At 37.5% G+C, this 16,492-nt stretch overlaps 1 protein-coding gene across 1 annotated transcript in view; it reads left to right on the forward strand.

The window, feature by feature from the left end:
• The window catches only part of ari-2 (E3 ubiquitin-protein ligase ari-2), a 301,405-nt gene that overhangs the window by 240,187 nt on the left and 44,726 nt on the right, over positions 1–16,492 (forward strand). Inside the window, exons 11-12 of the mRNA XM_090388043.1 lie at positions 7,230–7,373; positions 12,071–12,139. Of these exons, the coding sequence (XP_090244169.1) occupies positions 7,230–7,373; positions 12,071–12,139 (213 nt within the window). The remainder of the gene's footprint in view (positions 1–7,229; positions 7,374–12,070; positions 12,140–16,492) is intronic.

Here is a 16,492-nt window from a genome sequence, read left to right on the forward strand (position 1 = left end):
TAAAGAGAGTCGAGGGCGCTGACTCTCTTTAAAAATGACAGCTGTGAGTTACAGGCTCCGAAAAAGCGATGTGTTTGCCTTTTTATTTACGTAATTGTTATTGTATATTGTACTTAATACGTAGTCTTATAGTTACGCTGGTCATTTTTATTTTAATTTAGATAAAGAGTTTTTGTGGATTACTACTTAATATACGTAAAACTGTTATTTCGTTCGAATCTTGCAGTTATTGTTTTTGTATATAGTGGTAGGGAATTCAAATTTTTAATTGAGGTAACTAGGTAGCTCTAACGTATAATTATAGAAACAGCAATACGCTTCACTGTTTCTATTAGATAGCATAGGTTTGACATTTAATTAATTTATTGATCTTATTAATTTAAAATAGCATGCCCCAAAATAGAGCAGCAAAGCAACGGCCACAAAGTGGCAGGAGTGCTGTGACTCTGGGGAGAACTGAGGGGGGTCGATTCTCCAACTCATCACAGCTTAAAAAAAATGTGCAACTTGTGAAAGTTTGCCGAACTCTCTGGAACGGAACATGATATTGCCATTGGGGATGTCTTTGTGTGTGTGCGCGATGTAAGGAGTGTAAGGAAATCAGGCGACAACTCAGCGTTGTTATGGGCCTATATGAGAGGGTGGATGCCCTGGAAGGATCTAAATTGAGGGGCCCATCAAGCTCTCAGCTGCCCACATCAACGCCAGAGCTTGCACTTGGTCATCATGCAACACAGCGGCAACCCACAAGGCAGAATGCGCTGGTACCTCAGGAACTAGTAGTTGTTGGTGACACTATTGTCAGGGAAATGGGGAACATGCTTTATAAAAAGGATAGGTGGAACAGGACCAGGGTATGTCTGCCAGGGGCAAAGGTTGATGATATTGTAGAGCAGATATCGTCTTTTAAGGGCACAAAAGGTGATATAGTTGTACACGTTGGCATTAATGATATTAAGAGTAGGAGACCGGCAGAGTAGCTGAAAAAAAGCTGTGAATTAGGGTTGAATTTGAAAGTGTGCAATTCTGCCCAGACACGATAGAAGGGAGTATATGATGAGAGCCTTATCGATCAATTCGGCCCTGGAAAGATTGTGCAAGGCTCAAGGGATAGAATTTTTTTTCAGCCTAGTCTGTATTTGTTAACAGGAGCAACTGTTTCTACAGGGATGGGATACACTTAAATAGAAAGGGTGCAAGAATATTTGCTGATTCTATCAAGGCAGTGTTAGGTGGGTCGGAAAACTGCTAGCTTGGGAGGCTACAAGGACTAATAGTTTAACAGTAGCCGCTGGCAGAGGTGAAGGTGATTCTTGCACAACTTCTATTAGAATAAGTAGCGACCTGGAGCGAGGAGTGTTGGGGGTTTCTGGGACGAATGGCAGTCATCATGAAATAGGTGGGTATATGGGATGTATTGGGGTAACTAGGAATATGAGCATGTATTCTTGCATGTATACCAATGCTAGAATTATAGTAAATGAATTTGATGAATTTGAAGTGTTGGTCAAAGGCGGATATTGTTGGGATAGCAGAGACGTGGTGTCACACAGATATAAGGAATGCAGAACTGGAATTTGGGGAGTACAATGTGTACAGAAAGGATAGAAAGGGACGATGTGTTATGCTGTTAATTAAGAAAAACATAAAATCAAAAGAAGTGCACTGTTGAGTCAGTTTGGTGTGACATGAGCACTGTGAAAGCAAAAATAAGAGTAGGAGTGTGTTATAGGCCTAATGACTCGAATGAGTACAATGGACAATTGTACAGAGAAATAGTGGGCTAGTAAATCAGAATGCCTTATAATGGGGGATTTTTACTTCCCAGATATTGACTGGAACTTGTGGGTTGGTCACTCACACACTAGTCAGACTTTTGTGAATTTATTGGATGATTGTTTTCTGAAGCAGCATGTTCAAGAGGCAACCAGAGAGAGTAATACTCTTGATCTGGTTATCAGCAGTGATCATTCGTGTATTAAGAATTTGCAGATTAATCAGTCCAGTTATTAATCAGCCCAAACTAGAGTTTGAACAGGCTAAGAGTAGAAAACTTGCTTCTTGCCCTAATGGTAGCCGAGCATTCTGGTCTCTTGCCAAAGCTATTGGCCGCAACTTTTGCCCATCTCTGCTCCCACCTCTGTCCAAACCAGATGGTTCTGTTGTCACTTCAGCCAAGGATAAAGCTGACCTGCTAGCATCCCATTTTTCTTCCAGCTCATGTATTAATGATCTTGGTAAAACACCTCCCACCATTCCTAACACGCTCCATTCAATGCGTTCTGTGGTCTTCCGTCAAAAGGATATCAGAAGGATTTTGATGAATCTTGATGCTAAGAAAGCTCCAGGTCCTGATGGTATTTCTCCACTTGTTCTCAAAACCTGTGCCCCTGAACTTACTCCTATTCTTTGCCGCCTTTTTTCACTTTCTTATTCCAAAGGTGTTTTTCCTTCTGCTTGGAAATTTGCTCATATCCAGCCAGTTCCTAAAAAGAGTGACAAATCCCTCCCATCCAATTATCGTCCCATTGCAATTACTTCTACTCTTTCTAAAGTAATGGAGAAATCAATTAACCGGCAACTCTTAAACTACCTAGAAACCTTCCGTCTGATCAACGATCGCCAGTATGGATTCCGTCAGTGTCGATCCACTGGTGATATTCTGGCTTATGTTACCCATTTATGGACTAATTCAATGGAAAGGTTCGGTGAAACACAAGTAGTTGCTCTTGACATCTCAAAGGCTTTTGATCGTGTTTGGCATAAAGGTCTTCTAAACAAGCTTCCATCTTATGGTTTGCCAACTGTTTTTAGTAATTGGTTTTCCAGTTTTCTCTCTGATCGCTCACTGAGGGTGATGGTAGATGGCTCTCTGTCTTCTAACTTCTCCACTAATGCCGGTGTCCCCCAAGGTTCAGTTCTTTCCCCCACTCTTTTCCTTTTGTATATCAATGACCTTCTTCCATTGACTGGAAATCGTATCCATAGTTTTGCCGATGATAGCACATTGCATTCAACTTTCCATTTTGAGAAACCTTGTCCTGCTCAATCAGCGTCAAGGTCTCGAAAATCTGCTGCCAATTCCTTAAATGCCGATCTTCAGGTAATTCTCCAGTGGGGCAAAGACAACTTAGTTGATTTCAACCTTTCTAAAACTCAGTCTTGTCTTATATCTCACAAAAAGGATTCTTCTGGTCCTATGCTTATCTTTAGTGACACTCCGATTTCTAGGCAAAATGATATATCTCTTTTGGGGATTACCGTGACTTCTAATCTCTCTCTTGGCACAAGCACATTACAAATATTGCTTCCTCTGCATCTAAAAAACTTGGTTTTCTCTTTCGCTCTCGGCGTTACTTTTCTTCCAAACAGCTGCTCACTCTGTATAAATCGCAAATCCGCCCTGCCATGGAATATTGTTCCCACATCTGGGGTGGTGCCCCCAAAACCTCTCTCAGGCTTCTTGATTCCATTCAGAAGAGGGCAGTTAGGTTAATTAATGATTCATCTCTAACAGAGTCTCTCCACTCGCTTTCTCATAGACGTACTGTTTCTGCTGCATGCCTCTTCTACAGATACTTCCATGGGCACTGTTCTTCTGAATTGGCTTCTATGATTCCCGCTCTCTCTTTCAAAACTGTCCGAACACGTTCCGCCACCAGCCAACATCCATTTACTGTCCAGCTTCAAACCCGCAGAACCAACTTTTCATCTTCCTCATTTATTCATTCAACTGCCGTTTTCTGGAACAACCTTCCTTCATACGTATTTCCTGAAAATTACAATCTACAGAAGTTCAAGTCCAATGTCAACAAATATCTTCTTTCGTCTTTTCAACCTCCAACCCAAGCACGGTACTAAGTACTATAGGTTCCAATACCTCTCGTGTTTGGGGTTCTCATAAAAAAAAAAAAAAAAAAAGGATAAAGGAACCACTAGGTGGCAATGATCACAGTGTACTGATGTGGGATTTACTTAAAGATTTAATTACCATCAGGGGTAAAGAAAAGGGTTTTTGCTTCTGTAAAGGTGAGTACAGTGGTCTCAGAAAGTTTTTAAATTCTGTATAGTGGGAACAACTGGCGATGTTACCAACAGTAAATTCTAAGTGGGAAGCATTCAAGGAATTAATCATGGATGCTACTAAACGTTTCATACCTATTAAGAAATATTGTTCAGGGTTTAGGCCTAAATGGTTATCTAATGAACTAATGAGACTCGTAAAAAGAAGAAAAATGCATGGGATGCATATAAATTATCAAGCGACTCAGAAGCCTATGGCAGATATAAGCTAGTGTGTAATCAGGTCACAATTAGGTTTGGTAGGCGAAGGCAGATTACGAGAAATCCTTGGCAAAAGATGCTAAGAAAAACAGCAAGGATTTCTTTACTTATATAAATTCTAAAAGGAATGGGATGAATCTGATTGGTCCACTTGACATCGATGGTTCGACTGTTGATGATCCTGCTCAGATAGCAAACAAACTGAATGAGTATTTAGCATCTACATTCACACATGAGAAGTTATTAAGGTTTGAAAATGCAAGAAGGTTATCAAATTGTAGCAGGATACTTAATGATTTTGTAATAACTGAGAGCAAAGTGGAGGAGAAATTGTTGAAGTTAAACCTAAGAAAAGCACCTGGGTTGGATGGGATTTTTCCATTTATATTAAAGGAGGCAGCAAACCAACTAAGCAAACCCTTAGCCATAATTATGAGAGCATCCTTGGACTCAGAGGAGTTTCCCACGGACTGGGAGATGTGCAAATGTATCCCCAATTCACAAAGGGGGATCAAATTGTGACACGAGTAATTACAGACCAGTAAGTTTAACTTCTGTTCAGGGTAAAATAATGGAAGCACTGGTTAAAGATGCATTGCAGGATCATCTAGACAAGACTGCAGCAATAATTCAGACACAGCATGGGTTTGTTAAGGGAAAGTCTTGTCTGACAAATTTGATAGGAATTTATGATGTGGTTACAAAGGAACTGGATGCAAAAACTTATTTGATATCATATATTTGGATTTCAGGAAAGCTTTTGACACTGTTGCACATGGAAGACTATTGTACAAATTGGAGCAGAATGGTATTAAGGGTAAGTTGCTACAATGGATAAAAGGATGGTTAAGTGGGAGAAGACAGAGGGTGGTAATAAATGGGTGCTGCTCTTCGTGGACTAATGTTATTAGTGGAGTCCACAGGGTTTGGTATTGAGTCCACTGATGTTTTGTATATTTATCAATGATATTGATGAAGGTATATCAGGCTAAATGTCGAAGTTTGCAGATGATACAAAGGTTCGCAGGGTTGTTAATGACAGTAATGGCAGTGTGCTACTGCAACAGGATCTAGATAATTTGGGCAGATAGGCTAAGAAGTGGCAACTGAAATTTAGCCTTGACAAATGCAAAGTACTGCATATGGGTAGAAGTAACCCCAGAGATACGTACCAACTGTGTGGTACTACACTTAAGGTGGTAGAAAATGAAAAAGACCTGGGAGTAATTGTGCAGTCAGATATGAAGTTTTCTGAGCAATGCAGACAGGCTGCCAGGGCAGGTCATGGGGTTTTGTCAATGATATATAGGAATTTTGCTAGCAGGGAAAAGGAGGTGATTGTCCCTCTGTATAAGGCAATGGTCAGGCCACGCCTTGAGTACTGCGTACAGGTCTGGAGGCCTCATTTTAGGAAGGATGTAGATTTACTTGAGCGTGTACAGAGAAGGGCAACAAGATTGGTGAGGGGAATGAAGGGATCTTCTTACCAAGAGAGGCTTAAATTCTGCAAATTGCAGTGGCTGGAGACTAGGCACCTGCGCAGTGATCTGATTAAAGTGTATAAGGCCTTGAATGGGTTGGACACGCTGAATTCTGATGGGATCCTTCCATTTGTTCAGATTACAGACCTAAGGGGGCATAAATTCAAATTAAGAAAGGACAGATGTAGAATAGATGTGCGGAAATTTGCCTTTAGTCAGCGGATGGTTAATTGCTGGAACAAACTTCCATCTGTTGTGGAAGTTGCTAGGTTGAATAAATTTAAGGAGGAACCTGGACAGGCATTTGGAGGGAATGGTGTGATTTTTTTTTTTTTTTTTTGGCTGATGCTGCATAAGCTCATACACTTGCTTTCTTGCATCACATGCCACTACTACTACCCCTGTAGTCACCTTTACAAAAGCAAAAACCCTTCCCTTTACTCTTGATGGTAGTTACATCTTTAACTAAATCCCACATCAGTACATTGTGATCACTGTCACCCAGTGGTTCCTTTATATGCAAATAAGTCAAATATATATATGTTTGTAAGCATAGTGTATATGCAAATAATTAAAGTTTGTATTCTATATGACAGCATTTCTGCTCTTAAATCTACTTTATCATTATTTATTTTAGATGCGTGCAACACATGCACATACAATTTTAGTCTTGTATATATTTTTATGTTGTAAGTTTTACGTTGTAATTGTCTTGTGTATTATGGTACCTGTGAAGACTTATATGTAATGCAAACTCATTGAAATGCTGAACAGGTCAAAACACCAAAATCTTCAACACATAATTTTTTCATTTTCAATTACATAATGTCAGGATGCCACTGATCAAATCTCCAAGTCAAAATGTCACAGGAAATGCAAACATTATATAACAAATTAAAATGCCAAGCATTCTGTAACCTTACTACTTATTATAGCCATTTAACCTTCACTACTTGTTATAAGATCTTTATAGTGAAACCAACTTGTAAGTTTTATTTGAATGGATTTTTCAAATAGTACTAGTTTATTGAATGTGTATTCAGTAACCGTATTTATTTGTATGTCATTAAAAAATATATTCATAGTTGTTTGGGAATGTATCTAGGCAAGTTGTCTGAGTTTATATAGGCAATGTTTGATTACCATTCAGTTAGTGTATTGGTTTTTTGCAGGTACACATGGCGCCTCTGTAGCCAGGTGGGCAAGAGCAGCAGTGCGTAGCACACGCTTCTTGATTAGACCGGGGTTCGAGCCCGTGCCCACCAAATACGGAGGATGCGGAAAGGTCAGAGAATGACCACCGCATATCCCTGGAGCAATATGGCCTTAGTTGCTAATGCTCCTAGAAACCAAATAACAAACAAACCAACAAGCAGGTACACATTTTACATTAACTGAGCATTGTGTGTTTACTGTTTTATACATATATATATTTTTTTTTTTTTATTTTTTTTTTTTTTGCAGTGGGAAAACCATGCAAAAAGCTTAAGGTTAGAGGAGCAAACATTGCAAAAAATCAAAGATAGAATTCAGCAGAAAGTAATGGCAAATGAAGGAACGTGGATAGACTGGCAATATCTTCTAAATGCTGCTGCATTATTAGCAAAAGTAAGTGAATTTGTATGCCTTAGAATCACTATTGTTTTACATTTTTAGCCAAAAATTACAAGGAGACAGCCAATTAAAAAAATTAAACATTATTACAAATTAAGAAATTTGTAAAATAATAAGAGCAGTTTACCTCAATATAATACATAGAACACTTCCGTATGATGCTCTCCAGCAATTAAAATGAAAAAATCTAAAATCTTACATTACAGTAAAAAAATTAAAAATCAATCTAACGCAATTGAAAATTAAATAAATTAATTAAAAGAAATTTAACGAAAAACTTGCCAAAGATTTTCCTTCCTGCAGCAGACAACGCTTTCGACCATATGTTGTGATCACAGGAACGAAAATTACTGAATAGGGGTGAGCATGAAACTTAAATAGGGATTGTCTTTGTGCATGCTTGTAAAAGCCCACAAATCAGAGATTAGAAAGGGCTGGCGAACATTAACAGAATTCTCATGTAAGTTAATTTCGACATTTCTGCAATTAATGTCTGGTATAATTACATTGGACACTAAGTATTTTGGCCTCGTTAAATAGTGTTTTTCGTTAACAGCATGAAAGGCTAATTCTGATGCTGCTGAACGAGAAGCACGAACTGAAGCCGCTTGTTGATTAACACGAAAATTCAGCAGAAAACGCGTAGAGCCTTGGTATGACGAGTTGCAATCACCGCAAGAAATGTATACCAGGTCATTTATTTGTGTTGCGAACGAGGAAAGGACTGAACGATTTTTCGATATATTGTGTAGTTTCCATATTGGCCTGGCCACAATTTTAAATTCGTTATCTTTAAAGAATCTGTTCAGCTGTTTGTGCCACTGTTCAACATATGGTTCAATATTGATATCAATATACAGCTCTGGTTCATACTATCAAATTAAGAAATTATATTGTGCACTACCTTATTGTAGGCATTCTTTATTAAATTACCCCATAAACAAAAGTTATACAGATTTAGCATTGAAGGAGACAAGGCGAAGTTATGAAAAATGTTTGACCTGTGGCACAGTCATGGTGATGTTTATGCAGGGATTTATTTTGCATTTGGGCGTTGTAGCCAATTCTGGAATAAAAGTATGTTTTCTAGAAGAAAGATTTTGAATATTCAGTAGATGTTTGGGAAAAATATATACTATTTCACAGTAGTGTGCAAAACACATGGCAGCAGTATGAGCCATCATTCAGAATTAATACATATTTATGACTTTTTTTTTAACCCTAGAATTTTGTATATACATTTGAAACACTAAATGCAGTTTTTAAGCTGACATTGTTTTATTGATGAAATTAGCCATCTAAATGCTATAACCTTTTAATTGCAAGGGGATTGTTTGGGTACCCACCTTTCTCTATTCTGACTCTATTAGAAAAGTCCACACTGAAGTAACCCATAGTCTGTCTGATCCAGGAAAAAGTTTTTTTTTTTTACTGCAGTTTATTTACTAAAAATTGTGCCACAGGTCGAACATTTTTCATAACTTCGCCTTGTCTCCTTCAATGCTAAATCTGTGTAACTTTTGTTTATGGGGTAATTTTAATAAAGAATGCCTACAATAAGGTAGTGCACAATATAATTTCTTAATTTGATAGTATGAACCAGAGCTGTATGCTCAATACGTTCTTGCAACTACTAATATTCAGGATGAATATTAGTAGTTGCAAGGAAACAAGCATATACAGAAGAAAGAAAAAAAACAAATTGGCATCCCCTGCCCTTCCTCTTTAATAATTTGTCTAATTCTCCCTTAAATTTATTCAAACTTACTTGAAAAACACCAGAAGGATGTTTTCTCCAACAGTCAATTCCCCTTTAGCTGAAAGCAAATTTCCACTTGAATGAGGGGGTGGGGGTTGGCAGGCATAGTTATGCTATATATATCTATAATATCTGCCAGAATGAGTTGGTCTATAGCCACTCTAAGTTTCCCCCTGGCGACTTTTCATTTTCCTTAATGAATTCAGAAAGCATCAATTTACAAATTACATCTACATGTGTACAGTACACTTTAGAGGGGGGGGTAAATTTTATCTTGGTCACCTAATTTAATTTCAAAATATGCAGCATATACGTTTTTTAACAAATGATGTTATATCCTGCCTTCACCATAATATAAGGTACTGCAAGTATAACAAATATATTTCAAATTCACATTTATTACCATTGTCAAAGACAGAATATGAACATCATGTTAGAAACAGATACTAATTAGCATGGCTGGGCCAGAAAACAACTGAATGTGGAAGAAACACTTCACAGATTTATATAGCTGCCTGACTTACAAACCTGTACATGTCGAAACACATCTGGGCACATCTATAACTGTGAGTTACAAAGGCAGTAGTATGCATATCATGTATACATGGATTGTATACTGTAGAAACCACTTCTTACCATTTGTAAAAATAAAACATTGTATGTGGTTGGTTAAAATAGTTTGGATTTTTATAACAAAAATTACAAGTACACACAGAAACATGATGAATTTGGGAAACATCAAAATCTATGCAGACCAATGTGATTAATCTACATATGTTTTTTTATCCATTGCTATGTGTGCATTTTGTTATTTTATTTCAACTCGTTAATAGTTGATATGTGACTGCCGCATAGCCCCAAGATTGCTAACTTTACCTTTTGGTCAATGTTACTGGTAACATGATAGTAATCATACTAATTCTGATTTAATTGTTGTTAATAATTGTAAATTACAATTTGGCCACTTGAGTACCATTACATAAGTGCTACAGTTATGGTAAAACAAATGCTTTGGCTCATTCAGTTTTATTTGTTTTTGTTTGTTATTTGGTTTTTAGGAGCATTAGCAACTAAGGCCATATTGCTCCGGGAATATGCGGTGACCTTTCCACATCCTCCATATTTGGTGGTGATGGGTTCGAACCCCGGATTAAAAAAAAATTGTGTGCTACGCACTGCTGCTCCTTCTCACCTGGCTACAGAGGCGCCAGCTCATTCAGTACAATATATAAATAAATTAGTTCACATTAAAAAAAAAAAAAAATTATAACAGAAGTAGTATAATACAGGCAACCCCCATATAACATGGTACTTCTACAACACGGTTTGAGAATTGCTGGAAATTCCGCATAACATGGTATTTTTGAGCTTTTGTGCTGGGAAAACCCTGCTATTATGTTAATGTAATTTTCAACGTTTCCATTCCTTTTTTTGTGAATCCCTGCTGTTAGCTCGCTAGTTGTTATCGCCTTCGTGCTATTTTTCCAAAGCACAATTCTGGAGGTCACTACCATAAAACAATAAAAACAATTTGCAGTTCCTGTTTATTGGGCTTTTCTGTTAGTGTAATCAATTATAAATGGGTAGTAAACTCGATCTTTTTGCATTTTTCTATAGTACCAATAGTACCAATTAGTATATACATATTACAGTATGTGTTAATTAAGCTATGTACGTAAGCATTAATTTATTTTTATTTTGCTAACTGGAAAATATTCTTCTGATTTTCACGCATCATTTAAAGCGGGAGTCCACTGTATTTTGTTGGGAGATCCTTGGGTTCGGTTCTGTGCTATTGAGCTTGTGCCTGTTTGAAACCATAAAAAATAATTGTGACTTCGAAGAGTTCAGTTCATGACTTTTAAAGAGAGCAGAAGGTACACAAAATCTAGATGCTGCAAAAGAGATTGTGCTTAGCAACGATGAAGAGGAAGAAAATTAAATGAATGTGTATTATCTCACATATAAGTATCACAGTTTGTAAGGTAAGACATATCTTCAGTTAATACTATTTAAGTTACTACTATTATAAAAATAAAATTAAAATATTAAGTTATTACTACTATAAAAATTAAGTTTCCGATAGTTATAAAAAAAAAATGCCGTATTTTTGTTAGATTTTGGAATGTAACCCCTCTTTTAGTACTGGTTCTTAGTCCCATATAACATGGTTTTGCATTACACAAGATTTTGTAGGAACCAAACTATTGTGTTATACGAGGGTTACCTGTACTAATAATTTATGATTGTTTGCTAAATGATGGCGCCTCTGTAGCCAGGTGGGCAGGAGCAGTAGTTCGTAACACATGCTTCTTGATTAGACCGGGGTTCGAGCCCATGACCACCAAATACAGAGGATGCGGAAAGGTCAGAGAACGATCACCGCATATCCCTGGAGCAATATGGCCTTAGTTGATAATGCTCCTAAAAACCAAATAACACAACAATAACACTCAATGACTGACTTTAGATACATAAATGCAGAAATATTAAATTTTGTAGAATATGCCCCATAAGGATGAATGCTGCATTGTTTAACCAAAGCCATATAAAATTGGTAATAGTTTACATATTAAAATTAATTATTGTACTTAAAATAATGCAATAATTACACAAAATAATACTTTTTACCGTATTTTTTAAAGTATGATTTTGATTTGCCATACTTGCAAGGTATTTCACCATATTTATATCTGATACTTTAAATCTGCACCCACAAAATATGGGTACAAAAGGAAATTCCTCACCATAATTTCAAACATGGCCATATACAAAAAAAGTTGATACCAAAATGAAGTCAGAGGAGTATAGAATAAAAATGCATTAAAGCTTTAAAAATTATAAAAAAGTTTAAATATTATAAAAATTATATAAACATTAAGAATAAAAAATTGCTTAAATTATGTACTTAAATATGCATATTGTTTTTCAGTGTCGGTACACCCTCCAATATACTTACCCGTATGCCTACTACATGGAACCAGGGCCACGAAAGGAACTGGTATGTTATGGTGTTATGTATATAATTAGAAAGTTTCTGGCTATTTCCAAATTGAAATGTAATAGTTGAGTTATTGTAATATGTAAATATGTATTCAGATGCGAAAAGCCTCAAATGGAATACCATTTTTGTCAGTTGGAAGAAATATACCAGTATTCATAAAGCAAGTAAAAACTATTTCAGAGGATTTCTGTAGAACACATTTATCAGGTTAAAGAAACATGATCTTATCAAATTGTAGTTATAGGTGCTTTAGTTTTGTTGTTTCTTGGTGACATGAAACTTGTGTTGCTTGGTGACAGTGTCACCAAGCAACAAAATTTATTTTATCAAGTTACAGGTTGTAAAGATGAGTTTTCTTGATGTGATATATATTTATATTGCAAATGTTACATGATACAGCATGGTCAGATATTGCCTTTAGGTTGTACAAAGTAATATTAACTTTTACAAAACAACTGAGTTGTGATGTCGCTCTTTGCAAGAAATTTTTGAATAGAAAGGAAGTCATGCATCATAATGATGCAAGTGCCAGTTTCCTCACTTTTGTTACCTTTTCTCTAACTAACATCAGGCAATCATCATAAAATTGATTTGTAGTATTCCCGATTCACTGCTAGACCATACAGGATAAATTCCTAATAAGAAGTTATACTCACTAGACTTTGCATAGGAGACACCCAATCTTCACAATCTTCACATTTTCTCAAGGTTTCCTTGCTGCCCCCCCTCCTTAAATGTCTGGAACTTATTATTAATAAGTTCCAGACACTTTTTTAAAACTGGAATAGAAAGGGTTTTGAAAGAGAAAATTGGACATCCACTTGATGGTAATAAGTGGTATGTCCTCTCATCTTATTAGTTTTCTCTGAAAGGAGGAGGATGTGCTTCAAGCCTTTCTGCCAAAGTGGATGAATATTTGGTGGAAATTTACTATCATCTAGAAAGAAGTACTAAAAGAAATGATAGAATTAAATTATTTCAAATGATATATACTACCAAAGTAAAAAAGATTTCAAAGCATTTGTATGCACATTGGCTGTGTTTGGTTAAATGACAGAACAGCAGCAGCATCCTTTGACAAGTCTCTTTAAAGAAGTTGTGAAAAAAAAAAGCTATATAAATACTAATGAGTGATATCCTGAAAAAGGCCTCTGAGGTTGGGAAAATTCATATTTTAGTATTAAATCAGCTCACACCAACCATAAGAATAAGTATTTACTGTAACTAAAATATTTATTTACATATTAAAATAAAATAAATATTTACAAAAACTACTATTATATTAAATATACATGTAAAAACATTAAAACTGTGATAAAATCCTTGAGATAAAATACACTAAAATAAACCGGATTAAAAGCGATAAAAACGATAAAAATCTCTGGAGCTTTCGGAAGCTTGCGCTCCCTTCCTCAGCAGTAACAAAACTTCCTGCAGCACGTCCATATATATAACAGGCTCACGGTACCTATACATGTGGTGCAGTCGGCGCATGGTCTGAACTGGAAGCGGACATAGCTTGGGAACGTGTTAAGCAAAACCGTTCATCCGTACTTAGGATAATAGTTTCAAACAGAGGATGCATACGCATACCTCTGTCCCTATTCATAATATTGTGGTCGGATGAACAGATTCGTAGGCTCTCGAGCCATTTACGGTTCCAGAACCCATGCACTCGATCCATGATAACCGCATCCTCTGGGGAAATTTGATGCTGCTTCTCCCAAAAATGTTTGGCCACAGCAGACTTATTGTAATCAGCGGTTTTTATAGCATTTGCATGCTCCCCCAGACGATCCTTGAACCGTCGTTTTGTCTCGCCCACATAACACTCCCCACATAACACTCCCCACAATCCGGCCATACTCCACTACTCAGGTCCTTTGCTATTGGGTCTTTTACCTGAGACAACACTGTGTGCAACCTCTGCCCGGGGAGCTGCACACAGCGTGTTTTATAGCCCCGCAAAATTCTAGCGAGATGCTCAGTAACGCCCGGATAGTAAGGAATGTATGCGGTAGCGACAGGAACAAACGGTTCCTGACGGTTAGACTCTATTCCTCTACTAAATCTGTCTATGATTCTCTGGGAGTATCCGCATTTTCTAAGGTCTGCTGTGACCCGTCTAATTTCACATTCTTTGTCCTCAGAGGTGGTGCAGTGTGACCCTGCTCTATCTAGTAGAGCTTTCACTACACTATTCTTATGCTGCCTAGCTTGTGCTGAACTATAATGGGTGTACTGGCCTCTGCACATAGGTTTTTTAAACACAGACGTTTTTAGCCTAGGGCCTACCCTAGAGACCAGTACATCCAAGAAAGGAAGGGTACCTCCTGTTTCCACCTCTGAGGTAAATTGTATAAATTGGGAGAAGCTATTAAGCCAATGGAGTGCATCATCCTCTCTCCCCTTCTGGACCACGGTAAAGGTATCATCAACATACCTTTTCCATTTCTTTATGGGAAACTGACATCCACTAAAAACCCTGTCCTCTAACTCCTCCATGGCCAGATTGGCCACGATGGCGCTAATAGGAGATCCCATGGCTGTACCGTGAACCTGTTTGTACATAACACCTTTGTACACCATAGTGGTGCTGGCCAGACAAAGTTCCACACCCGAACAAATATCCTCTACGTTTAAAGGCGATCTACTACCCAAAGAGACATCATTACTCAAAGATCTTCTAACACAATATATTCCATGTTTAATTGGAATGCATGTGAATAGTGACACCACATCAAAAGAAATCATGCTGTCGTTTTCATTTACAGTCAAATCTTTCACAAAATTCACAAATTCTTTACTGTCTTTTATGACATAGTTGGACTGGCCCACTATAGGCGAAATCAATTTAGCCAAATACCCTGACAAAGCATATGTGGGGCTTCCTATAAATGATACAATAGGTCTGAGTGGGACTTCTGTCTTATGAGTTTTTGGAAGTCCATAAAACCTCGGGAGTTGACATCCAGAACCAAAAGCATGTAAGAACCAAAAGGTCTCCCTGGAAATCTTCTCTGCCTTTAACCAATCCTGTACCAGTTTATTAATGCGCCGCTCTAGGCCAACCAACGGGTTTCTCTGAGTAACTTTATATGTATTATTGTTCTGTAAAAGGTCCGTTGCTTTTTTGTGATAGTCTTCTTTGTTTAGGACAACCGTCGATCTGCCCTTGTCCGCAGGTAAAACCACAATTCCATCGTCTCTTCTCAGTTCATTCAAGGCTTTTCTTTGACTAAAGTTAAGATTCGGAGATACTTTCTTTACCTGGCTCAAAATAACGGCAGATTTAACCCGGATCTCATTAGCTAGGGCCTCCGGTAGCTTGCTGATGGCCCGTTCAATACCCATTGCTATCTCCGCAATGGGAGGTTTGGGAGGTACAAGCGTAAACTTAGGACCTAAATTTAAAACTCCCTCTTGCTCTTCCATAAGTTGCCTATTACTCAAGTTGTAAACAAAATGAGTACTTCTATCGCTACGTTGTATTGTACCTTCTCCCAACAACCTATTAAACTTCATAATCTGCCTCTGTCTATAGGTGTCTGCTATCCTAATAACTTTATCCAAAACTAATCTTCTAACGAGAGCCAAATGTCTAGAAGATACACTACTACTAATAACATCCAAGTACATACCTATTTGGTACATACCTATTAAATTTAGGTCCTAAGTTTACGCTTGTACCTCCCATTGCGGAGATAGCAATGGGTATTGAACGGGCCATCAGCAAGCTACCGGAGGCCCTAGCTAATGAGATCCGGGTTAAACTGCCGTTATTTTGAGCCAGGTAAAGAAAGTATCTCCGAATCTTAACTTTAGTCAGAGAAAAGCCTTGAATGAACTGAGAAGAGATGATGGAATTGTGGTTTTACCTGCGGACAAGGGCAGATCGACGGTTGTCCTAAACAAAGAAGACTATCACAAAAAAGCAATGGACCTTTTACAGAACAATAATACATATAAAGTTACTCAGAGAAACCCGTTGGTTGGCCTAGAGCGGCGCATTAATAAACTGGTACAGGATTGGTTAAAGGCAGAGAAGATTTCCAGGGAGACCTTTTGGTTCTTACATGCTACTGGATGTCAACTCCCGAGGTTTTATGGACTTCCAAAAACTCATAAGACAGAAGTCCCACTCAGACCTATTGTATCATTTATAGGAAGCCCCACATATGCTTTGTCAGGGTATTTGGCTAAATTGATTTCGCCTATAGTGGGCCAGTCCAACTATGTCATAAAAGACAGTAAAGAATTTGTGAATTTTGTGAAAGATTTGACTGTAAATGAAAACGACAGCATGATTTCTTTTGATGTGGTGTCACTATTCACATGCATTCCAATTAA

This window comes from Mastigoproctus giganteus, chromosome 13, assembly GCF_048544385.1.
Source record: "Mastigoproctus giganteus isolate SK-2022 chromosome 13, ASM4854438v1, whole genome shotgun sequence".
Classification (NCBI taxonomy): domain Eukaryota; kingdom Metazoa; phylum Arthropoda; class Arachnida; order Uropygi; family Thelyphonidae; genus Mastigoproctus; species Mastigoproctus giganteus.